This window comes from Dromiciops gliroides, chromosome 3 (genome assembly GCF_019393635.1).
Source record: "Dromiciops gliroides isolate mDroGli1 chromosome 3, mDroGli1.pri, whole genome shotgun sequence".
NCBI classification, from domain to species: domain Eukaryota; kingdom Metazoa; phylum Chordata; class Mammalia; order Microbiotheria; family Microbiotheriidae; genus Dromiciops; species Dromiciops gliroides.
The window spans coordinates 300,108,312-300,134,022 of NC_057863.1; the positions used below are offsets into that span (position 1 = coordinate 300,108,312).

At 38.5% G+C, this 25,711-nt stretch overlaps 2 protein-coding genes across 2 annotated transcripts in view; one reads left to right on the forward strand and one right to left on the reverse strand.

The window, feature by feature from the left end:
- PHEX (phosphate regulating endopeptidase homolog X-linked) overlaps window positions 1–25,711 on the reverse strand; it is a 270,635-nt gene that overhangs the window by 176,038 nt on the left and 68,886 nt on the right. The window contains exons 6-10 of the mRNA XM_043998684.1: window positions 23,395–23,463; window positions 21,466–21,582; window positions 16,630–16,713; window positions 15,641–15,786; window positions 1,452–1,545 (exon numbers count right to left, since the gene is read on the reverse strand). Of these exons, the coding sequence (XP_043854619.1) occupies window positions 1,452–1,545; window positions 15,641–15,786; window positions 16,630–16,713; window positions 21,466–21,582; window positions 23,395–23,463 (510 nt within the window). The remainder of the gene's footprint in view (window positions 1–1,451; window positions 1,546–15,640; window positions 15,787–16,629; window positions 16,714–21,465; window positions 21,583–23,394; window positions 23,464–25,711) is intronic.
- On the forward strand, window positions 8,693–9,013 carry LOC122751583 (40S ribosomal protein S24-like). Its single transcript, XM_043998685.1, has one exon. The coding sequence runs from the start codon at window positions 8,693–8,695 to the stop codon at window positions 9,011–9,013; it is 321 nt and encodes a 106-aa protein (XP_043854620.1).

Here is a 25,711-nt window from a genome sequence, read left to right on the forward strand (position 1 = left end):
GTTTATATACTAAAAGTTTGAATATATAGATATCAGTTTCTGAAATAACTCTGAACCTTAAATTCCTTATCTATAAAATGGAACTAATAATGACTCCTATCTCAAAGTTGTCATGAGAATCAAATGATAATAAATGTAAAGCATTTTGCCAACCTTAAAGCACTATGTAAATGTTATTATTATTATTCCTATTAAGTAAAATCTAACTTTATGTTTTAACTATAACTTTATCAAAATTGAAGGAAAGCAAGTAAAGGTAACTTTTAAGTTTGTTTGGTTTTGACTTTTTAAAGACTTTTAAGAAGACACCAGAATACTTTTAGGTTTTAAAAAATATAAATCTTCAAAGAATTCTCAGAAAGAAGAGGGAAGAGCCCATAATCTCTGTAATCAGGGATATAGATTCAAATGAGGGGAAAGAAGAGAGTAGTAATTGAGAGTTGAGAGAGGTCTCAGAAGAGATTAAGGTTGGATCTGAACACCTCCAACAGAATCCAACAGGACAAACTGATACCATGGGACCAATTTGTCCCTGCAGCTCTGTGAGGTGATACAAATTATGTCTGATCTGCCACACATTTCCCAAGAATATTAATCCCTTTTTAAAAATCTACTTTTATTCTTTAATGTTTAGAAATGCTAAATCAAGTTAAAAGTATATCACTGAAGAATTACTCTTATGTAGTAAAATCATTGGGAAAAGACTAAAATGGGAGAGAGCCTTTTTCATAGTGCCTTGCACATAATGACCTTGTTATCTGCCCTGCTGCTGCTCCCCTTCTTCCACCTTGGCTCCTCCAGACCCTGGATCTCCACAGACAATCCCCCTCCTCTTCTCCCGGGGTGCCAAGTTAGAACTCTATTCCAGGGCAGAGCTGGTGAGTGAGCACAAATTCACCTCTCCCTCTCTATACAGACCATTGATCTTGTCACTGAGTGGGTAGCCTTTCTTCTCCCATACCCCACCCCAGCAATTATTAAATCAATCTTGCCAATGCTTCTGGGAAATGCATGACCGTCACTCAATTCACCATCCCAGTGACTCTCCAAACCAAAGCTCCCTTCCCTGGCCGTCATTTCCCTATATCTAGTCTTACCCTATAACAAGGTAATAGAAGGAGTAAACTCCTTGTAGGCACTTTTATATTTGAGTCTCCTGTGCCTAGCATACAGCACCTGGCACATGGCTGATGTTTAATAAATGCTGTTTCATTCATTCATTCCCAATAGGCATTTAATAAATGATTATCGAACTGAATATAATGGTCCCAAATTTTAAAAATGCCTAAACATTGTCCTTGATAAATTATAACATGTCAGCATTGTAGCGTGGAGTTCAATACTTCTTCAGTACAGTCCCTAAAGATGCATTTTTACTGGATCTGCTAACAAATGTGAGTGTTTTGAAGGGATATTCAAGCTATGACATAATACAAATTTCTTATACTCACCCGAGAGAATTCGAGCCACCTATACTGAAAACGTCTGCTAAGGTTTAAAATTCTTGAATAAACCATTCTCCACACCAAATAGTTGGCAATGGTCCTGTTAAATATGAAAGAGACAGACACACATGAGTGTACTTTAACTCAGGGCTGGATATACTGCAGACCACCCCGGAAATCCTTCCTAGGAAAGCTCCACCAGGTTTCTTAATACAAGGATAGAGAACTTTCACCTGGGGGAGGAAAGTTATTTTAAATGGTTCAAACCTAATAAATGAAACAAACAAATAGTTCAGTCTTCCCCTGATTTTCCCCACTTAACTCTTTTGGATCCTTTTGTGAACCTATTGGCCTAAGTTAAATAGCTTATCTGTGGTTATAGGACTGAAAATGAAGATGATTAGTCCACATTCAGGCCTCAGGACGTTGTTTCCTAAGAGCAGAGGTTACAGATATTCTCTTTGGATAGGGTTAAAGACTACATATGCACATATATATATATATATATATATATATATATATATATATATATATATACACACAGAGAGTTTGTTCCTATATAGATTTTGTTAATATCTAATTGATTAAATTTTGGCTCCCTTATTAAACTGTAAGTTCCTGGAGGGCAGAGACTGTCTTCTATCTTTCTTTGTATCTAGGTGTAACAAATGTGAGTGTTTTGAAGGGATATTCAACCTATGACATCATAATACAGATTTCTTACATTGATCCAAGAAAATTCAAGCACATTACATGAAACCTAATAGGCACTAAATAAATGTTGGTCGACTGACTGACAATAGCTAACATATACTTTTGGACAAGGGCAATGTGGAGATTTATTTTGCTTAATTAGACATATTTCTTTCAAGGGTTTTGTTTTTTTTTCTTTTTCACAGGAAGTAGGGGGTAGGAGGGAGAGAAAATTATTGAAAAATTAAAATAAATTAAAATTTTAAAAAGACTATATTTAAGATTCACAAGTTGTCAAATAGACCATTAGATCTAGTGCATAATCTTTTTGTTAACTTTATGGAGAAAAGATGCATGATTTGTTATTGTTGTTTAGTCATTTTTTCAGTCATGTCTGATTCTTCTTGACCCTATATGGAGTTTTCTTGGCAAAGATACTGGAGTAGTTTGCCATTTCCTTCTCCAACTCATTTTACAAATGAGGAAACTGAGGCAAACAGGGTTAAGTGACTTTCCCAGGGTCACATAGCTAGTGTCTGGGGTCAGATTTGAACTCGGGAAGAGAAATCTTCCTGACTACAGGCCTGGTGCTCTCCCTACTGCTCCACCTAGCTGCCCAGAGTGCTACCTGTATGATATGGTCTTCAAATCCTCCATTATTCTGAACCTCAGTTTCCTCATTTATAATAAATAAATAATAAATAAACGTGTCGGGGCGGGGGGGGGGGTGGACTAGAGGACTTCCAAGGATTCTTTCAGTTGTAAATTCTTTCAAGGCAACATGATATAGTAGGCAGAGTACTGAATCTGGAGGCAGGAAAACCTGGGTTAAAAAAAAAAATCCCATGTCTGGTACTTGCTATTTGTTTGAGCCTCATCAAATCCCTTGATCTCTCAGAGCCCCAATTTCCACATCCCTGAAATAGAAAATAATACCCGTGATACTTACTTCACATGGGTGTTAAAATTATCAAATAAGATATTTGGAAAGTACATTGAAAACTTTAAAGCATTATATAGTTATTCTGTCATAAGGGCTTATAGTTATGTTAACCAATGATTGTACCATGGAGACATAGGCTAGAACAGGGGTGAGTCAACTATGGCCCAGGAGTCAAATCCTGCCATTGCTTTTGTACAGCTTAATAGGGTATTTTCTAAATATATTTTAAATGGAATAAAACTATTTTAAAATATAAAAACCATTCTTAGTTGGGGACGGCACAGCAGCAAGAAAAGCAGTGGCAAGATTAGGCCCACAGGGATATTTTGCAGACTCTTGGACTAGAAAACCATAGAAGACTATAACTTGAGATCATTTAGTACAAGGGTTCTTAATCTGAAACTCATTAACCTGGTTTTTCTTTAAAAATTATATAACTATTTCTATATAATTTTCAAGTAATATAATATTATGAAGTGTGACATTTAACAAATGCATGTTTTATTTCTTCTTTCTTTTATAATCTTATGCATTTATTTTGTGATTTTAAAAAACATTATTCTGAGAAGGAGTTCATGGTCTTCACCTGACTGCCAATGAGGTCTGTGAAAGAGCTATGCAGCCCTGTTTTTGTCAAGCACCCTCATATTTTACAGAGGAGAAAACTAAGCTGTTCTCTTATGGAATTCAGAAAGAGTTGTATGTTAAATATATTTTTCTTGTTTTTTAATCAGGTAAACTTGTGAATTTGTGCTGCACTTTTTTTAAGGAGCCTAATGTTCTCAACCCACTATCAGGAGAACTTGTGCTCAGAAGTTTTAACTTATTTGTTTTTCCCCCCAGTGGTACAGTAGGAGTAAATCAGCTTAGTTGTCAAAGGACATGGCTTCAAATTAGATCTCCTATGCTCCCTACCTATAAGTGCTTGGACAAGTCACTTTATGTGGCTCAACCTCAATCTTCTCATTTGTAAAATGAGTGGGCAAGACTAGAGGCCTCTGAGGTTTCTTCTATCTCTAAGTCTCTGATGCTGTCATCTACCATCTCTTTCTTGGTTACCATTGCCTCTAGAATAAAATATAAACTTCTCTAGCTTTTAAAGCCCTTCACAACCATTCTTCAATCTATCATTCCAACCTCACTGAACATTACTCCCCTTTCTGCAGATATAAACAAACTGCCCTCTCTGCTCTTCACACACAAAACTCCATCTCTCATTTCTATGCTTTTGCACTGGCAGTGACAAATGCCTGGTGTGACCTCCCTTCTCTCTTCCACCTCATAAAATCACTCCCTTCTTTCAAGAGACTGCTCCTGGGACAGCTAGGTGGCGCAGTGGATAGAGCACCTCCCTGGAGTCAGGAGGACCTAAGTTCAAATCCGACCTCAGACACTTAACACTTACTAGCTGTGTGACCCTGGGCAAGTCACTTAATCCCAATTGCCCTGCCTAAAAAAAAAAGAGACTGCTCCAAGTCAGTTGTCAATCATCTCCCTCTCAAACTACCTCCTATTTAAATACTTTACATATATTTGAATACTCTTTGTATTTATTCCGCATATGTTTATTTGTTTCCTGTTGTCTCTGCCATTAGAAAGTAAGGCCTTGTAAGTAAGGGTTGATTCATTTATTTGTAAGCCCAGTGACTACCTGAAATAATCAATGTGTTCAAGAAGCTTACATTCTATGGATAAATGCTGATTGATTGATATATTTGTGAACTTGGTGGCCTAGGTTAGGTGGTGGTGGTGGTGGTTGTTCATCCTTCCACATCCTTCATCTCAAAGAGGACCGATCACATCACCAAGGTGATATCTTGACTTACACATATATAGGACTGAAGTGAGGTAGAGTTGTGCAAAGTCATCAGCCTCACTCTTTCCTCCAGGGTCATCAGAGTCTGGTGGCTAGACAAAAGTCAAGATGACTGCTGAAGGCCCAGGATGCAGTGAGTGAACTTGGCCTTTCTAAATCAAGGTCTTTCTCAGGTCTTAGTTTGGAAGGTTGCCTGTGATTACCTGACAGAATAAAGCTGACTAGTTCCCACAGGTTGAACCAAATGACTTGAGTTTTAACCAACTGATAATTCTCAACAGTACTGTAGATGTAGGATATGAAAAGGAAATGGTATTTACTTCTATTAATTCCATTCTTCCACTTCTAAGCAAACAAGTATCTATTAAGTAATAACTGTATACTCATATTGTGCTAGATTCTGAGGGTTGCTGGGCAGTTGTCTCAGTTGTGTACAACTCTTTGTGACTCCATTTGGTGTTTTCTTAGCAAAGGCACAATTTCTTTCTCCAGCTCATTTTACAAATGAGGAAACTAAGGCAAACAGTGTTAAGTGACTTGCTCAGGGTTAAATAGCTAGTATCTGAGGCAGGATTTAAACTTAGGTCTTCCTGACTCCAGGCTTGGCACTCTATTCACTGTGATACCTAGTTGCCCCAGACCCTGAGGCATGGTGCAATGTGTGTGTATGTATGTGCATATGTATATGTATGTATGTGTGTATACATGTTTATATATACACATATATGCATGTGTGCAACATGCATATGTATAGACAGATAGATGTATACTTTCTGTATGTTTATATAAGTTGTTGTCTCTCATAAATAAGCATTTATTTAACACATTTATAGGCACTGGATGCAGCTAGATGGCTTAGTGGATAGAATTCAGAAAGACCTGAGTTCAAATCCAGCCTCAGATACTTATTTCCTGTGTGACTCTGAGCAAGTCATTTAACCTCTTTAATCCACTGAAAAAGGAAATGTTAAACCACTCTATTATCTTTGCCAAGAAAATCGCACAATGAGCACTGGCATGCTATGGTCCATGGGGTCATGAAGAATTGGACACAACTGAACAACAACATCATGGCTCCTAAGAGATGCTCACAATATTGCTCAAGAAGCCAGATGTCTCACAGTATGGTCCATAGGGTCATGAAGAGTTGGACATAACTGAATGACTGAACAACAACAAGCACAGGCACCATGTTAAATATTGAAAAGAAAAGAAAAAATGAAATAATGTGTTCAAGAAGCTTGCATTCTATGGATAAAATAACATATATGTTTTATATGCATATTCACATATACATATGTGTGTTGTCTCTTTCCCTAGAATGTAAGCTCCTTGAGGGCAGGAACTATTTCACTTTTGTCCTTGTATCGCTAGTGCATATTATGGTACCTGAGCAGAGAAGATTTTTAATCAATGCTCATTGATTGATTCATGCATTAATTGAATCTGTGGTAACACAGTGAATGGAATGCCAGGCCCAGAGTCAGGAAAACTCAACTTCCTGAGTTCAAATCTGGCCTCAGACACTTACTAGCTCAGTGACCCTGGGCTAGTCACTTAACTCTGCTTGCCTCAGTTTCCTCATCCATAAAACAAGCTGGAGAAGGAAACGGCAAACCACTTCAATAACTCTGCCAAAGAAAACCAAAATAGAGTCATGAAGAGTGGGACATGACTGAAAGATGACTAAACCACAATCCCTAAGTGGGGTAGATGGATTAAGTATGAGTGTGGTGATGTGTGAAAGAAAAGGATCTGAAAAAGCCTGAATCATGCAGCTGAATCAATTGTGTTTTTTACAGTACAAATTAGTGCACTTCCTATATGAAAACATTTGATAAATGTGGAAATTGCACCCCACTTACCCCTTATAATCCTAGAGAACTGCCTCAGCCTCTCAGGCCTAAAAGACTGGACAGTGTCGCATAGCTATTAAGTGTCAGAGGAAGGGTGTAGGCCCAAAGTCTCATTCCAAGTCCAACATTCTTTCCACTATGCTATGCTGCTGATTTAGTAAAGACCATCCACCCAGACCCAAATATACCCAGAAGAACACATTTGACAGAAGTCTTTGGGCATAGAAGAGAAAAGAATGATGTGCGGAACACATTAATAACCAGAGTAGTGCTAGCATAGTGGTATAACAAGGGCTGTGCTATCTAGCATATGGTATATGGGGATATTTACCCAGTCAGACATGGAACTGATGAGTTTCCTCAGTGTGTTATAAATATCAGAAGAGAATCCCATCAAGCACAACTTCCAAGGGCTCCTATTATCATTTCTGAGACAGTTATCACCCTAATGGCTGAGTCACTGCAGCCTAATACTCTGCTACATCAAACAAATAAAAAAAAAGCTCAGCAATAGTCAATAAAAATAGCTATAATTTTTTTTCAAAAAAAGCTTTTTCAGCAGTGTGTTTATTTCCCCAAGTGGTAATAAATATAGTAATGGAAAACAAAAGTACCCAGGAAGAGGGCACTAGACAAAAACTATGCCATGAGATTGCTTCCTGGGGCATTCATTTTTTTACATAATTGTCCCTAGTTATCAATGTTCATTTTGAAAACTCCTTTAAGAACCAGCAAAGCATGACTGCCATGCCCAGGTCCTCTGAGGCCGTTTCCTCATGGGATACCCAATTATTAGAGACAGCACACAGGGAGACCCACACTGTCAACAAAAAACCTTTCCTGAGCAGTGTTTAAGAGCCTCCGATTAGTAGGAGTCTTCCTTCTTTAGTGTGTTTACTTTGTATTTAGATCAGACTGCAGGGGAAGGAGAGGAAGGATGTGCTGGAATCTCAGAGGGTTCACTTAAGGTCAATGCAGGAAAAAGATCCTTAGGAGTGTCCCTGAGCAGGATTCAAGGCGCAGGGCAAAGCTCGGTACTAGACTTTCCCCAAGTTAAGATGGATATTAAAAGCAGCCTTTAAAGCCTGAGAAGTATAAGATAAAAAGGCAATTTACCTCAATTCAGTCATTGTGAATTAAGCACCTACTATGTGCAAAACACTGCTGGAGATGTAAAGATAGATTCCATACTGTGCTGTGAGTTCCTTGAGAACAGCAACTGGTTTTTTTTTTCCCTTTCTTTGTGTGCCCTGAATTTAATACTGTGCTTGGCACATAGTAGGTGTTCAGTAGATGCTGGTTGACTAACTGACTCATGGAACTTATAGTTGAATGTGGGGACAAGGGCACAGTTGTTTATGTTACTATGAAGATAGTGAGATATATCTGCAAAACATGTCCAGGCAAAGTGCTAGAAGAGGGAGGGAGGGATCATTTTTACCTGGGGGAGAGTAGGCTTAGCCTTAGGAATGGTGGTGGCTTATGAGTCATATAATGTTTTACTGGCTTAAATATAGGCCATCCTCCAAACATAAAACACCCCCACTCCACCCACCAAGAGATCATTTTGAAAGGGGAAAAAAATAGATACCTATATACTGAAAAATAATTACACTAAATCCCCACATAAAAACATTAAGCTATTTGAGAGAAATCTGTTATTTGTCCTAAAATTAATGGGTTTTTCCATATACAATAGCTGGTAGATTAAGAATCGTAAAAGGGGGAGGGGCAGCTAGGTGGCAGTGGATAAAGCACCAGCCCTGGATTTAGGAGTACATGAGTTCAAATCTGGCCTCAGACACTTGACACTTACTAGCTGTGTGACCCTGGGCAAGTCACTTAACCCCCATTGCCCTGCAAAAAAACAAAAACAAAAACAAGAATGGTAAAAAAACAGCCTTTCCCTCTCCTGCTGCTTGAGGAGCCAGCCACCACCATGAATGACACTGTAACCATCAGAACCAGGAAGTTCATGACAAACAGACTTCTTCAGCATAAACAGATGGTTATAGATGTCCTTCATCCTGGAAAGGCCACAGTGCCCAAGACTGAAATTCGAGAAAAACTGGCCAGGATGTGCAAGACAACTCCAGATGTCATTTTTGTCTTTGGATTCAGAATCCATTTTGGTGGTGGCAAAACAACAGGCTTTGGCATGATTTATGATTCCCTTGATTATGCAAAGAAAAATGAACCAAAGCACAGACTTGCAAGGCATGGCCTGTATGAGAAGAAAAAGACATCAAGAAAACAGTGAAAGGAACACAAGAACAGAATGAAGAAAGTCAGGGGTACTTCAAAGGCAAATGTTGGTGCTGGCAAAAAAAAAAGAAATAAAGGGCACTATGGAGGATGTTTATCCATGAAGATGATTTTTCATCAGAGCATAAATAAACTACGTAAAAACTTCAAAAAAAGAATGGTAAAAAACAAACAAAAAGTTGGTAGCTGTGTCTGTGAGAATCTAAGGGCAATTATAGATTTCAGTCAGGTTTCATAAACCAGTCAAATTTATAGAAATAAAGGATCGATGACCTTGTGGATGGAACAATACCTTCAGTGTCAAGAAGACCTTAGTTCAAGTCTAGACTTTGATATATTGTGACACTTGACCTTGGACAAAATACTTAATGTGCTTTTGGGCCTAAAATAAAAATCTCAGTGCCCCTGGTAATTCTCTAAATCTATGTATTAGCTTCAGAGCAGGGACAGATTTCCATTGGTATAGGGAGTTTTCTCATGAAGAGTGCCATATATAAATGAGACCACCAGTCCAAAAAAGGGAGAAAATCAATTATAATAGCAATTCAACAATTATATTATTTATGGTTCACAAAACACTTCTCTTCCAAAGACCCTGTGAGGAAAGAAGTCCTTATATTAGTACTCCCAGTTTACAGATAAGGCAACTGTCATATGGCTAGTAAGTAAGCAGAGCTGGGGACTCAGAGCTAAACCCTCTGAGACCAAGTCCACAGGGTTCTTTCCACTACAACCTAAGGGTCTTTCTTACATGGAGAATCCTCAAATCTCTTTTTAGCAACATTTGATGGAGCCACATCCTTCTCCATGTGTCATTCTCCTTACCCACTATCCCTTTAACCTGTGCCCAATCTCCAGCCACTACAGGACCTTGGAGAGCAGAATGGTCAATACAATTCACCAAAGTCAGGATGTAGCTCTGCTCTATTTACCATCCTATGTGCTGTTCAACTGCCACCAGAGCCACTTCCACCAAATCACTGTAGTGACCGATTCTATGGCCCTTTTTCTAGACAAGTGACTTTTGTCTTCCATCAAAGTTTTAGCAATAACTCAGGTCCAACAAAGTCATAGCTACAGAACTATGACCAATCCCTTTGAAGAGTCTCTTCTACCCTGATTTGTCACCATTAAGCCCTCCTCTGACTTCCAGGTCTCCTTTTACAGCTACCTGCTAAATGAAATCTTTCCCTGGATTTCTTGCAGATGCTTCAAAACTACAAGACTAAACCTTAAGTCATTATCTTTCCCCTGAAATCTTCCCTTCCTTCCCACTTCTCTATTTCTGTTGATGGTTTCAGCACACTTCCAGGTACCCAGACTTGAAATTTTAGATTCATCTTTACCTCTTTCCTGAATTTCAGCCCTTATATCCAAGAAATTGCTAAATCCTGTCAATTCTACCTTTGATATATCATTCATATGTCTCTTACCCTCCAATCTCACAGCCACCCTCTGACTTTAACTTCTATTGCCTCTCATTTAGACCACTGTACCAGCTTTGTACTCAATCTTTCTACTGCCAATCTAAGCCAACTTTCATTAACTATTGAAATTTTTCCATTATCCCCCCCAGGAACTTTATCATTCTGCAAGATCAAATCAGCCTTGGGACTCACGCCTCATCAGTAACCTCTACCTCTGGGACCCCAGTGACTAGAGAGTAGAACAAAGAACTTTCCCCCAAACCTCCACTTGAAAAGAATGCTCAGGCCAGCCATCTCTTCACTTCCCACCTAGCAACATTCATTTAGGACTTCTCCACACAGTATATCTTCCCACATTGGTCACATCCAAAAATGCCTTTCTCAGGATGCATATTAGTCCATCATCTCTCTGTCATGAGGTAAACAGAATTCTTCTTTATCAGTCCTTTAAAATAATGATCACTAAATTGATCTGAGTCCTTTGCTCTTTCAATTGTTTGTTTTTATAAGTATCGATATTATAGTATAAATTATTCTGATTCTGCTCATTTTATCCTGAATTAGTTCATAAGTCTTTCCATGCCTCTCTGACATTTCAATTTTATCTTTGTACTCCCATCAATCCTGAACCTGAAGCTTAAATACTTTGGCCAAATAATGAGAACATGAAACTCATTTGAAAAGACCCTGATGTTGGGAAAGATTGAAGGCAAAAGGAGAAGGAGATAGCAGAGGATGAGGTGGATAGATAGTGTCCTGAAAGCACCAAACATGAGCCTGGATGGACTTCAGGAGATTAGTGAAGGAAAGGCCTGGTGTGCTATGGTCATTGGGTTCACAAAGAATTAAACACAACTGAACAACAACAAAAATTCACATCAACTATCCTGGTGACAAGTAATAAGTTATTATCTTAAGTGTTACCTTGGAATAGATTGGAATTAGATGACCTCAAAGGTCATTTTCTAGTTCTAATTGTTTGATCCTAGGCTATAGCTTATGGAAGGCCAGGAGTACCAGGCTATACAGATTGTATTTTATTCAATGGTAAGTGCTTAAGGCATTTAATTAAGACAGAAATAAAGTGCTTAATAAATGCTTATTGATCAAGAGATATAATGCCTTCAGAAAACTAAGATAAGGATTTGCCAAGGAGCCATCTGGCTCCAATTCTACCATACTTCCAAAATAAAGAGTAGTTGAATATCATGTGGCAAAATCCTGAGGTTGAGAGACAAGTGATCCAGGTTCTAGTCTCAATGCAGTAACTAACTTTCTGTGTGACCTTAGTAAAGTCACTTATCTGTCTCACTTTCCTTAACTGTAAATCAGACATAATAATACTCATTCTGTTTAATACCTGTGAGAAAATAATGGGATTTGGCAGATACTCAAAGGCTCACCTGGAGATTAATCTAAACTGATTGAATCAAGTGAGAGTGATTGACTGCTGATTAGCCTACTTCAAGTTAATTAGATTGTAACCACACCTGGCTAGCCCTTAAGAAGGTATTGTTCTCAACTCAACTCAAGATCACCTTCAAGTCCAGTGAACCAATGGATTTGGATGGTGCCTACCAATCAGCTTAAAGCACTGTGTAAGGACCGCCTCTGCTCCAGACCTATAAAAATCTTCCACACTCAGTTTGAGGGAGTTCATGGTTGAAGCAGGCTTGTGGCAGAGGACTTGAGGAAGAACCAGACCAGGCTGGAACTCTAGGCTATATAGGCACTTTCTTAACTTTCTGAACTCCACATGAACACCTGGTATGCCTTAATAAATGCTTAATGTCCAAAGACTGGTGCTAAAGCTTCTAATTTAAGGTGACCACACATTTAGATTTTAAACATCACATATGAAAGGTTCTTGTGACAATGAAATAACAGGATAAGTGCAAAAGTGAAAGATAAATGTAGAGCCCTACAATTACCTTGGGCAATACACAGAGAATAGGAATTTCACTGAAATACACAGAATCTAAATTATTTCTGTCTCTTTTGAACCTACTCCTGGTCAATGCATAATTATGTAAGCATTTTTGCACATATTTAAAATTAAAGTTTGGATGCAAATTATGTAGTCCTCTGGGGTAAATTTTCTGTCTGTGTTTTTCCTATTGAACTTCACTATGTTTACATTTGTTCAAGTTATCATCTTGACAAGAACCAGATTAAAATCCTCTCACATTCTATTCTCTTACCATCTTTCTTTGTCCTTCTTTAAAATAAAAGGGGCCCTGAAAATCTAAAGTATAATCATTATTACCATATAGATGAATTTTCTAATACATTGAATTCTCCCGGGGCTTATTCTAGCCACTGGTTGTAAATTAGACACCTTTAGAAACTATATTAATACAATTTCCCAAAGCATCTATGAGCTTGAAGCTGATGAGAGTGTACCCAGGAATGAGGAGAAACTGATTCATTGTTTGCTAATGCATTGCTGTGGTAGGGAGAGCTATAGCTTCCCCTTGAAATTCCTAGATAAGTTAAAAATTAAATTAAAATCAAATTACTCTATTGCCGCAAGAAGAACAAATGTATTAGTTGGGTTTCAAAGAATATTAGATGGGCAAAAGATCTGGCAGTCCAACCCTTTCATTTTACACTGAGGTTAAGTGACTTGTTTAAGGTGAAGTAACTAGTTAAGAGCAGAGACCCAAATTGCTCCCTCTCTCTGGACTTCTGTTTCCTCGTGGTACCATTAAGGGATTGGGTTAAATGATCTTTAAGGTCCCTTCTAGTTCCAACATTTTATTTTTGTGTCCTGATACCCAATTTAATGCTCTTCCCAATAAACTATGTTGCTTCTCTTTTAGACAGCTAGATAGTTATAGTGATTACATTTCCATTTAAATAGCATACATGTGTACAAGTATTTGTTGAATGAATGACTAAACAAGTTCTAGTACATGATCGTCATAGAATACTACTATGCTATAATAAATGATGAGTTTGATGAGCTTAGAAAAACATGGATAGATTTGCACAAAATAATGAGGAGCTAAATGAGCAAAACCAAGAGAATGTTGTATACAGTAACAGCAATCTTGTTTTAAGGACAACTTTGAGTGATTAAGTCATTCTGACCACTATATATACCCAAATTAACTACAAAGGACATATAAAGGAATATGATATCTGCATCCAGAGAAATAGCTGAGAAATAGAAGTATGTATAGAATGATCTTATATATTTGTACTAACGGTAGCCATTTCTAGCACAGGGGCAGGGTGGGGAAAGAAAAAAAGGGGGAAAATGGTACATGATAAGCTTATTATATATTTAACAGGAATAGTAAGGTGTATATAATAGATTTTGGGGGGTGGGGCAATGGGGGTTAAGTGACTTGCCGAGGGTCACACAGCTAGTAAGTGTCAAGTGTCTGAGGCTGGATTTGAACTCAGGTCCTCCTGAATCCAGGTCTGATGCTTTATCCACTGTACCACCTAGCTGCCCCTATATAAGATTTGCAGGTTCTTGTGCAATCTTTTTTTTTCTATCCTACTATGTTATGGAAATGCTTGTTTTATTTCTTAAGTTCAGAATAAAATAAATATTTAAAAAAAACAAAACTAAGTATTTAAGTGGGGTTTTTTATTTGTTTTGTTTTGAATTTTCCAGGCATTGTGCTACACAAAAAATAAATTGTCTCACCCCTGAAGGAACTTATATTTAAGTAAATCATCATAAATTTTCCCTAGCTGGTAAATGGGCAATAACCAAGGGCTACCTTATGCACCAGATATTTTATAACATCTAACAGATTCATAGCATCACACATCTAGAGCTGGAAAGGCCCTTAAAGATCATTGGTTCAGTGGCCCAGTGAAGGGAGAGCTATACTGGGAATCAGGAAGACCTGAGGTCAAATCCTCCCTCAGATGCTTGTTACCCAATCACTGGCCCCAGGCCCACCACCGCCGCCCCCCCCCTCCCCCAGTCTCAACTTTTCTGAGCTTCGGTTTCCTCAATTATAAAATAAGGCATAATAATAGCACTCAATTCCCAAAGTTGCTGTGAGGATCAAATAAGATAACATCTGTAAAGTGTTTTGCTAACGTTAAAATGCCCCATAAATGCTCCCTATCTAGCCCAAACCTCTCATTTTATAGATATGAAAACTAAAGCCAAGGAGGCAAGGTGACTTACTTAATATCTTTTAACAAGCAAGTGACTGAGGCTAAATTGGAATTCAGGTCCTCTGACTCTTAATCCAGTACTCCTTGTGCTATGCCACACTTGTGGGGCAGCTAGGTGGTGCAGTGGGTAAAGCACCAGCCCTGGATTCAGAAGGACCTTAGTTCAAATCAGGCCTCAGACACTTGACACTAGCTGTGTGACCCTGGGCAAGTCACTTAACCCTCATTGCTCTGCAAAAAAAAAAAAAAATTGGCTATGCCACACTTGTCTGAAAAAGGTTAGCCAAAAACAACAACAACCACAACAACAAATTCTAGTCCAGGCTCTTATTCTAGCTAAGTAAATCATCAGTCAAATATGAATAACTTAAGGAAGATGAGGTATCCTCTTTCCTAAGGATCATAAGGATTTGTAGTCACTACATGCTCTGTTTTGTACTTAAGTTATAAGGTGATATAGCCTAAATCTTATTTTTTTTAAATTGACATTTTCTGAAATTGCTTTATTGCTGCTTCTACTCCCCATCCTCATACACACACACACACACATACACACAAGAGGTTCCCATAATGGTCTTCTGTCTTTTCATTTTTAAGGCTGTTTAGTATTGCAAAATAGCTGAACCTTACAAAAGAGGGTTGGCTTCAAGAAAATTGAAAGAAAGAAACAAAAAACTTGGAAAAAATGAAATGAAAAAGGAACAGTCTTGTAGAAAGCACAGGAAAATAACATCATTACATAGCTCATTCCATAAACACCAGGGGAGATAATAAACAATTTAGGCCATCTAAGTAATTTTTACCCGAGAGGGCTGTGAATTGGGGTAGAAACATCGTGGGTGTGTTATGATTGCCAGAAGTACATTACTTACTTTCACATTGCAGTTGAGGCCTAATCTATCTTCCTCAAAGGGCCACACATTTTTCCCTATGGTTTTTTTAAAATTTTTACTAAATATGATCTTTTTTAAAAACTTTTTTTTAAAGATGACAAGGAAGAGATTTGAAATTTAGTATTGAACGAAGTAAAATTCATAAGAAGTCCTTACTTTTTCCTCTCAGATCCCAGAATCCTGAACAGATCTTTAAAGTATTGTGGTACTCGGACCACCACGTTTTCTGATGGGCCTATATCCTTTAGGTCAGGGTAGAGTTTCGTATCTATGACCTTTTGGATATAACTGAGCCAGTCAAACTGAAAAGAGAAGGGGAAAAAGGCAAAGGTTAGTTATTGAGGATCATGAAAAAGAAAAACAAGCATTCTGACCACATGCATTCAATTGTTTAAAAAAGTAGGATGATAGACCCAGAGCTGGAAAAAACCTCAGATACCATCTAGTTCAATCCCTTCAATTTACAAGTGGGAATCTGAGGCCCCAGTAGAGAACTTGGTATAAAAATGAAATTCAACCTAGCAGTACCTCTTCTCCAGAGGTAATAAATCTAATCTAAAAAATGAGCTGTCATTCCTTAAAATCTATACCTGTTTGTTACATAAAACAGAACACGTTCCTGGGGCCTGCACAGATTTTGGCAGCACATGGATATGTCATTTTTCACCTTTCTCTTGGGCATCCTCCCAGGCAAGTTCTAAAAGGATCATAGGAGCATTAGATTATAGGATCAAATATTTGGAGCTTTAAGAAACCTCCAGGATTATCTAATCCAACCTCCTCATTTAAAGATGAGGAAACTGAGGCCCCAAAAAAGTGAATTGATTTGTCCAAGGTCACACAATGGCAGAGTAAGAATCTGAACCCAAGTCCTCTGAATCCAAAGCCAGAGCTGTCAAATAGGGGTAAATCAATCACAGGTGCTTGCAACAACAGGAAAGGCTACATCTTCTCCATGTGACAGGATCAGTATTGCATCACCCAAATCAATCAAACCAGTGGACATCCTATTTCTCTAATTGCTGGCAGAGATGGTGATAACAATAGGCTGAAAGGGCATTTTTCCTAAGCAAAAAAATCACACATCTTGGTTTTTTAAACAATCTATTAAAATGAAAATTTTTCAGATTATTTTTTTTACCAACCTGTGGTATCATGGCACTCAGTTCAGAAATATTCATTTTATTGTACATAGCTTCACTGGTTCGATTTTCATGTGGGATCATTATCTGTTGGAAACAAACCCAAATTATTTTTAAGTGCTTTTTTTGGGCTTACTATATGACTTCTGAGAACCTAGCTATGGCTTCTAATGCCCATTCCAATCAAATTAAAATTCTTCATCATCATGGTTTTTAATGATAAGCCCCTCAAGGGCAAGAGCTGTTTCATTTTTGTCATTCTATCCTCAATGCCTAGCACATAATTGAGGTTCAATAAATATTTGTTGAACTGAATTGAATCGATCCCCTCAAGCTAAGCTTGCCTTCCTCTATGCCAGTCACATACATGTTATTCCCCCTTCCTGGAAAACCCCTATATTACCATCTTTTCTTTTGCCATCTTTTCTTTTCAAGACTTCCTCTCCCCTACACTCTCCCCCCTCCCACAGTTGGACACTATCCAAAACTTCATCTTAGGTAGAACTAAACAAACAAAAACCTTCCTGTTTTATTAAGAATAAAATTCCATTAACAAAAGACATACATGTTAGGATAATCTAATCTGAAATGCTGACAATTATGGCTATAACCTAAATAAGACTAGATTTCAAAAGCAAAAGTGAATCTGGGCAATTCTGGTGAAAACCCCTATTTGACCTGAAAATTTCTTGGGGTGAGAGAAAGGGAGTAGCGGAGTGATCAAGATCTGTGATTTTATCAGTACAATGAATAGGACAATTCCCCAGTGCTTAAATTCTCTGTTACAATGTCAGCAAAGTCAGCAGCTAATCTACCATTTATAGGTTTACAAATTTGCCTGAGCACTGAGAATTTAAGTGGCTTTCCCAGTTGACATAGTCAATCTATTGTAAAGGCAGGACTTGAACTCATGTCTTATTACCAGTATCCTACTATAACATCCTACTATAACATTCTTCTTTATCATAATCATCCAGATAATTAGGATGTCAATATATCAATAAGACCATCCCTTTTCCTTAGAATGAGAGGAAGATATTTTTGAAGAAGAGCAGACAATCTGGAAACCACTGCTTCCCAATATTTCTTTTTTAAATTGTTATACTCTCGAACTTTTCCCACAAGTTCCTCTAGACCTGAGATTCTCTCTTCCCTTCTTCTAACTGTATGTTTTCCATTACTATCTTTCCACATACTCCCAAATCTCTATCTCTAGACCTGACGTTTCACATTCTCTCCCCCATATTTCTTACAATCAACAGTACTGCATCATCCAGATGTCCTGCTTTCACTAAAACCAAACTTCCAGCTCTTCCCATATTGAACATTTTCTATGCTCATCAACAGTAATGGTCCCCATGGAATACAGTCTTTATCATACCATCCACCTGAAAATCACAGCATAGCTCCTAGTACTCCTTTGGGGAAAAAAAGTAAAAATTGTTCCACATGAGAGCCTTAGACTCTTATATTATGTGATATCCTCAGACTCAATTTACCCTATTCTAGCTCTGAACTATCATAAACAAGTCATTATCCCTTCCTAGATATCTACTAATACCCATCCTGTCCATCACCACCTTTTACCCTCCCATCCTTCAAAATTTTGTTCCAGGGAAATAATTTTAATTTCTCTGAAGTTTTCTACTATGGGCCATCTTCTTGTCCAGGACTCTTTCTCTTCCCTGATTTTTGTGATTCTGATATCTCTTGACTCTCTTCTTGCCCATCTTCTTTTCCATCTTCCTCGCAGGAACACCAATGATGTACCAACCTCTATATGTGGTACCAGCACTCAATGATCTATCCTAGTTCCTCTTCTCTTCTCTCTCTAGACCCTTTCTCTTAGTGATATCATCAGATCCTACAGGTTGAACTAGTACTTCTCTCCAGATGTCTCAGATCTATACATCTAGCCCTCCTGAGTCCCACTCTCACATTCCCTTCTCAAAGTCAATATGTCCAAAATGTAACTCATTATCATTTCCCTTCTGAACTCCCCTCCATCTAACAAAGGCACTAGCATCATTCTAGTCACCCAAGGTCACAACCTTACAATCACCTTCTCTCCCTCAGCCCTCTCCTACATTACCTCCCAGTTACCAAGTCTTATTAATTCTACATCTATAACATCTCATGCCCATCCCCTTCTTTCCACTGACATATCCACCACCTTAGCTCAGGCCATCACCTCTACTATTACTGGTCTCCCTGAAGCCACCCTCTTCTCTCTCCAATCCATTCTCTACACAGCTGTCAAATGCATATTCCTAAAGGATAATTCTGACCACTCCTGTTCATGCCAATGCCAGGAATCAGAGATTAAGACTGAAAGGGAGCCAAGAGGTCATCATGTCCAACTGCTTCAGTGTCTCCTTATTGCCCCTAGAAAAAAGTACAAGCTCCACTCATTGGCCCTGAAAGCTTTTCACAGTCTGGCTTCAACTTCTCTTTCAAGACTGATCTCACATTACTTGTCCTTATGTACTCTAAATTATAGGGAAAACAAATGATATGCTATTCCCTGTAAGTGGCATTCCATCTCTCATCACCATTCTTTTGCTCTCTCCCATGCCTGAAATGTTCTCCTTCCTCATCTCCGCTTCTTATAACCCCTAGCTCCCTTCAAAGATCAGTTCAAGTACTGTCCCCCACAAGAGGTCTTTCCTGAACCCCCTCCCAGATTCTTAGTACTTATTGTGTATGTTTTATATTTATCCCTTGGATTTATCTGTATGCATGTTGTTTCCTCTTATGTTGTTTCTATACCACCTGTCCCATAAATATGTTCCCTGAAAGCAAAGACTATTCTATTTTTGTCTTTGAATCTCTAGTACCTAGCATAGTGCCTGTCAAATAGTGGGCACCTAATATTATTGAATGAAGGAAGGAGGAAAAAAGGAGGGAGGGAGAAAGGAAGGAAAAGAGGGATGATAGGAGGAAGGAAGGAAGGAAGGAAGGAAGTTAGGAAGGAAGGAAAGAAAAAAGGGAGGAAACAACATTTATTAAGTATTTATTATGTGCCAGGAACTGTTCTAAGTACTTTGCAAATTGTTGTTCATCCTTCATTCTCAGAGAGGACCAACATTATCATGGGATAAATTGGATTTAAGTGAAGTAGAGCTGCATAAAGTCATCAGCTCTCTCTTCTCCAGAGTCATCGGAGTCCAGTGGCCAGACAAATGTCAGGGTGACTGGTGCTAGCCTGGGATGCAGTGGATAGATATTATTATCCCATTTCATCCTCACAACAATTTTGGGAAATAGGTGCTCTTATGATCCCCATTTTACATCTGAGGAAGTTGAGACAAACAGAGGTTGAGTGACTTGTCCAAGGTTGCAGAGCTAATAAGTGTCTAAGTCTGAATTTGAACTCAGGTCCTCCTGATTCTAAGCCCTGTGCTCTAGTCACTATGCCACTGAGCAGGCTCAATGAATGAATAAATGAATGGATATATGGATGAATGAATCTTCTCCATGAAGCCTTCTCATACTAAATGTATATTGGTTATTGGTTGTGTACATACATTTTTATAATGTTTTTCAAAAGGATTTATCTGTCCTCCTCTGGCTTAACTTCCCCTCCCCCTGCCCTGAGCCTGTAAAGTTCCTCAACAGGTATGATCATATATTTTACTTCCCTTTTAATTCCCTAGTGGTATGAAGGACAGTAGTTAGGAATAACTATGTCTAGGCAGTAACAGAAAATCAGACTCTCCCAATGGGATGCAGTCAAGTTGCCCATGTATTTTTGGAAACAGAGCATCGAGTGGGGAAAAGTGGCAGCCAGCTGCCAAGTTCTGCCCCTGGTGGCCTCTGATGTAAATCAGAATCAATCACACTTAGACACCTGCAGCTCTACTATAAGTAGATCCCTATAAGCTTTTAGTAGAAAATAGAGGGTAAACCAGAGGTCAAAAATCCATGACACACAGGATCAGGAGATTATCATTCCTGGAGCAACAAATAGGATTGTGGAGGGAGGTGTGTTCAGGTCATGGTGGGAACAGGAGTTGTGGCAAGCCTGTCAGTGGTGTCCTCTCCATCCCTCACAAGGGAATGAATACAGACTTAATAAGTCACTTCAGAAAGGTTGCCAAACCCTACAATAACTGTTAACTAACCCATATTCAAAAATCTGCTTGCTAAAAATCTCTCCTTTTCCCCATGGAATTATAGGTGGACTCCATAATTAGATTTAACTGTTTTGTCTCTCACTGGACCCAGAAATCTCGTGGAATTTTCTCCCGAATATTTCTGCTGGTAAAGATCCACAAGCAAACTCAGCAGTTTGGGACCCCCTCAACTCTCCATCACAATGATCCATTCGATATTTGTTGATTGATTTCTTCCAAACCAAAATCTACACCCAGGCTTCTTCCTGTGAGGTAATGGGATCAAGAATGAGGTTGGATAAAGGTGTTAAAGTCCCTTCTGTTCCTTTGTCAGCAAGTATTTACTAAAAAGCCACTATATCTAATTGCCTAGCACTACGCTTTCCTCACACATACGGAAAATCTCCAAAAGCAGCTCTTCTGTTTGCCATTGCATATCACCACAGTGCTTCTGTAGACAGTGACGTATACATTCTCTCACCATAGCTAAGCACCAGCATGCGCATGGTCAGGAACCTTAAGGTAGAGGGAACAAGGGACAAATGACTATACCCAGGAATGAATGTGTGGGGCCAGTGTCTTGTTGAATACAAAAGAGATGTTACAAGGTGCAATTTTGATGTCTGATAGGTTCTTTGAGTATGTATGCCCCATAAATTCAAGACCTATTTCTTAAGCCAAGCTTTTTGGTAACAAGCTCCAATGGTACCTTTTATTTACTCACCTCGGCTATTTTAATTTCCAGTCTGAGCACTGATTTCATGTCATGCTCTGCTCGAGAGACATTAGCACCCAAAAGCACTGCAGTATCCACCATGAACTTGTAAAGGGCATCTCTGTACTAGAAAAGAATGGAGAGCCAAGTGACCGTGACAACAATCTCTTAGGATGTCTGGATTCAGAACAAGGGAGGGCAGACATGCCAATTGAAATAAATACCTTATGCTTTCCAGACAGCACTCATACTGCAGTGCCAGCCTTATGTAACACCACCCACCAATCCACCCACCCACCACTCTGAGAAAGAGACAACTGATAACCACTCATGGACTGTTGCCATGGGAAACAGAGGCAGTCAGCCATCACGGATCAATGTGAGCTATTTTTTCTAGAAACATATGATACCTGTCATTAGATACACATAAATGGATGTGATGGGTTTGAACAATTTTAAATAAATCCAAAATAATAACCAAAAGTTCAAAAGTCCTTTTTCTAGACAAGTGAAACTTTAATGAAACTATGGAGAAGAGTGATAGTGTTGAAAAGTAGGGAGCATTATCTAATGGCATGAGAGACAGGGAGAAACTGGTTCATCAACCATAACAACAATACATAAACTAAGGATATAGTTTGTTTTCTTGAGGTTTTCTTGTTGTTGTTTTAATTTTTTGCTCTTTGTTCTAGTTTGTGAAAAATTCATTATCACAAAGAATCTAGTTCTCATCTCAGAGGAGGTCAAGGAGAAGGTGGTCCTGCATCAAAACATTAAAATTTACTCCACAAATATCCATAAAAGCTCCACTGTGCTCCTGTTATTTTGGGGAAATTTAATAATCTGGCAAATAAAGGAGGTATCCCTTGAGTTCAAGTGGCTACCTTCCTTTCTAAATATGAGGTTTCTTACTTTGGAAATCCTTTCTTTCTGGGAGAAGGGCAATATAAGTCATCATACAGCTACAGGTTCAGTTTCAATAGATCCTCAACCAAAAGGTGAGATAGCATTTTGGTACATTTTATGAACATTGAGGGAACTCACAGCTCAGCAGATGTTCACTGCATTCAATTCTAAAATGAAAGACACCTGCCCCCTGCCTTTGGTATATGTCCCCAAGCTGGTGAGTCTGGGATCTGAACTCTTTCCCCAGACTAGAAAGCTACCTCAGGTATCCAGGAAGGTGAGGTGGGGGTGGGGAGGGGAAGAAGCAAGCTTCTAATGTGCTCCAGTTCAGCAAAGTCTTACAGAAGACCTTTAACCCTGACAGCTTGGGGGTGGAATGGATTAACTAGGAAAGATTAAACATCTTCTGGAGGTACTCGATTCATTTGGAGTCTCAGAACATTCTCCCAAGGTATTTAAATTTTTCCAGTTCTAACCCAGTCTTCAGGGGCTCTTCAGATTAGGCTGACACAGGAAGTTCTGCCTGCTTAATGCCACTTGACTCTTCTTGCTCAACTAGGAATTCCCTCAGCACTTAGAAACTCACTTCCTACCATGTTCTCATTTGTATCTGCTAATGGACTCTGTAATAGACTCTCTCATCTACTCCACTTACTTGGAATATTCCGCTATTTCCTTGATGGGGGGAGGAGGACCTCTAGTTGTGGTTTCCTATAGAATCCTTTTTTTTTTTTTTTGTATTCTGCTATGTGTATGGAAAGGAACCATTATTTTGGGGGGAGTTAAGTTGAGAATAAAATCATCAAAATTTTAATATAAAAAGAAGAAAACTATGATTCAGACACCCAGATCTTTTAAAAGACCAAAGCCAGAAGAAGCCAACATTTCTTCCTACACAAAGAATATAGAATGGTTGATTCTACTGCTCCTAACCCAGGGTAGCAGCATGGTCCATTTCTAATATTGAACTATGAACCTGAAAAGAGTGTTTCACTTAGCAAAGACAGGCAATAACAGGTAAAAGAAACTTACAGCTTTAGCTTCTGTGCTGTTATCCAAGTAATCTTCCCTCACTGCTAAGGAGAGAGTCGCTTGGTCTAGCTGTTAAAATAAAAATATTACCAAATTAGAAATTTGCTGAAGTTTCTTGCATTATATTAGACACCTTGGCTATGCTAAAGGTTTTATTCTGATTTCATTAAAAATTTATTCAGGGGGCGGCTAGGTGGCGCAGTGGATAAAGCACTGGCCCTGGATTCAGGAGTACCTGAGTTCAAATCTGGCCTCAGACACTTGACACTTACTAGCTGTGTAACCGTGGGCAAGTCACTTAACCCCCATTGTCCCACCAAAAAAAAAAAACACACACACACACAAAAAAAAATTTATTCAGTGCTGTCTACCAATAGAAACCCAACAAATGATAACTTTTATAATTTGATAAATTATCATTATAAGTCAATCCCCCAACAAGCATTTATTAGTCACCTACTATGTGTTAGTCAGGTAGGTGGTGCAGTAGATAGAGTACAGGGCCTAGAATCAGGAAGATCTGAATTCAAAATCGGGCCCCAGACACTTACTAGCTTTGTTAACCAAGGCAAGTCGCTTAACCCCTATTGCCTCAGTTCTTCATCTGTAAAATGGAGACACACTAGAAAAGGAAATGGCAAATCACTCCAGTATCTTTGCCCAGAAAACTCCATGGATAAGTTCACAAGGCCATGAATAGTCAGACACAACTGAATGACTGAACAACAACAACAAATATGTTAGGTACTGTGTTAAGGGCTGGGGAATCCAAAGAAAAGAAAAAAACCAAACCCTTCTCTCAAGGACCTCTTAGTCTAAGGAGAAAAATAACATGGAAAGAAAAAAATATATATATAAATATATAAAATAAGATATATATATATATTTAGCAAATAACAAGTAAAAAAACAAGACATACTATAAATGATCTCAGAAGGAAGGCATTAGATTAAGACACTGGTGTGCTAAAATCAAGTCCCAAGTGCTTGAAAGCTTATTAACAATGCAGAGTAAACTTAAAAGTGTGTGCATCCTTTTTTTAGCCTGATTGTTACGTATTTAACAACATACCCTTGTATTGCTCTATAAACATCACTTGAGCTTAGCAGGAGTGTGGTAGAAGGCTTAAAGAATGGAATCAGCACTGGCCCAGATGGTGACTATAAACTAATAATAATAATAACTGGTATTTATATAGCACTTGAAGTTTGCAGTGTTTTACATCCTTTCATCCCATCTTTGATGAAAATGTGGCCATTTTCTTTGCCAAGGCCAACTCCTTTATATGTGTCCTTGAGTCCATCCCCTACTGTCTTCTTTGGCATATTGGCCCAATGTCATCCCCACTCTCTCTAATCTTTGGTCACTAGATAATTCTCAGAGCTAATTATTTTACCTTAATCTCACTTTTGAGCTCCAATTATGCATCACCAACTACCTATTGGTTACTTAAAACTGGATATTTCTGTAGGAATCTACAGCCCTATGTCCAAAACAGAACTTATTTTCTTTCGTCCGAAACCCATCCCTATTCCAAATTTCTTACTACATTTTTTGGAGGCAATCAGAATTAAGTAACTTGTCCAGGATCATACATCTAATAAGTTCCTGAGGTCAGATTTGAACTCAGGTCCTCCTGACACCAGGGCTGGTGTTCTATCCACTACACCACCTTACTGTCCTATCCCTCCTACATTTAAAGGGCATTAGCACTGGCATTAGGATATTTTTCCTGCTTCCTAGCCTAGTATTCTTTCTCCTACCTTCACCAACTCCCCTCCTTCATCTGCCTGTGAAAATTCAGTCACAGAGCCAGCTACTGAAATCAAGCCGACATTCTAGAGTTTCTTCAAAATCCTCAGTGTAACCCTGGACCGTTAAATATAGAATTACATATACATTACCTTGGCTTTAAATCTAACACTTAAGCCATTTGGCATTTCTCTTGAGAAGAATAAGTCTCAAGGAAAGGAAATATCCAAGGCACAGGACAACCAGTACCAAGAAAGGCAAAATAAAAGTCAAATCTAAGCACCAAATGTCTGATGCTTCAAATGAAATTTATTTGAACTTATTCAAACCTTAAAGTTGTTTATGATTTCAAGAAATCACTTAAATATATAGACTAAGACTAATTATATAATGTCACAAGAAACTTTAAAAAAACCCTCTGTCATGGTGGCAATCATTCCAACCCTCTCATTTTACAGATGAGAAGACAGGCTAAGGATGTACCAGTTGCCTTCCTCATCCTCCAAACCACTTTTAAAACTAGGCTTTTTGAAAAGGTGTGGAAAAATTGGAATATCCATTGAAT

Excerpts from the sequence above, each read along its gene's own strand:
- LOC122751583 (XM_043998685.1), top strand. The coding sequence starts at position 8,693 with ATGAATGACACTGTAACCATCAGAACCAGGAAGTTCATGACAAACAGA.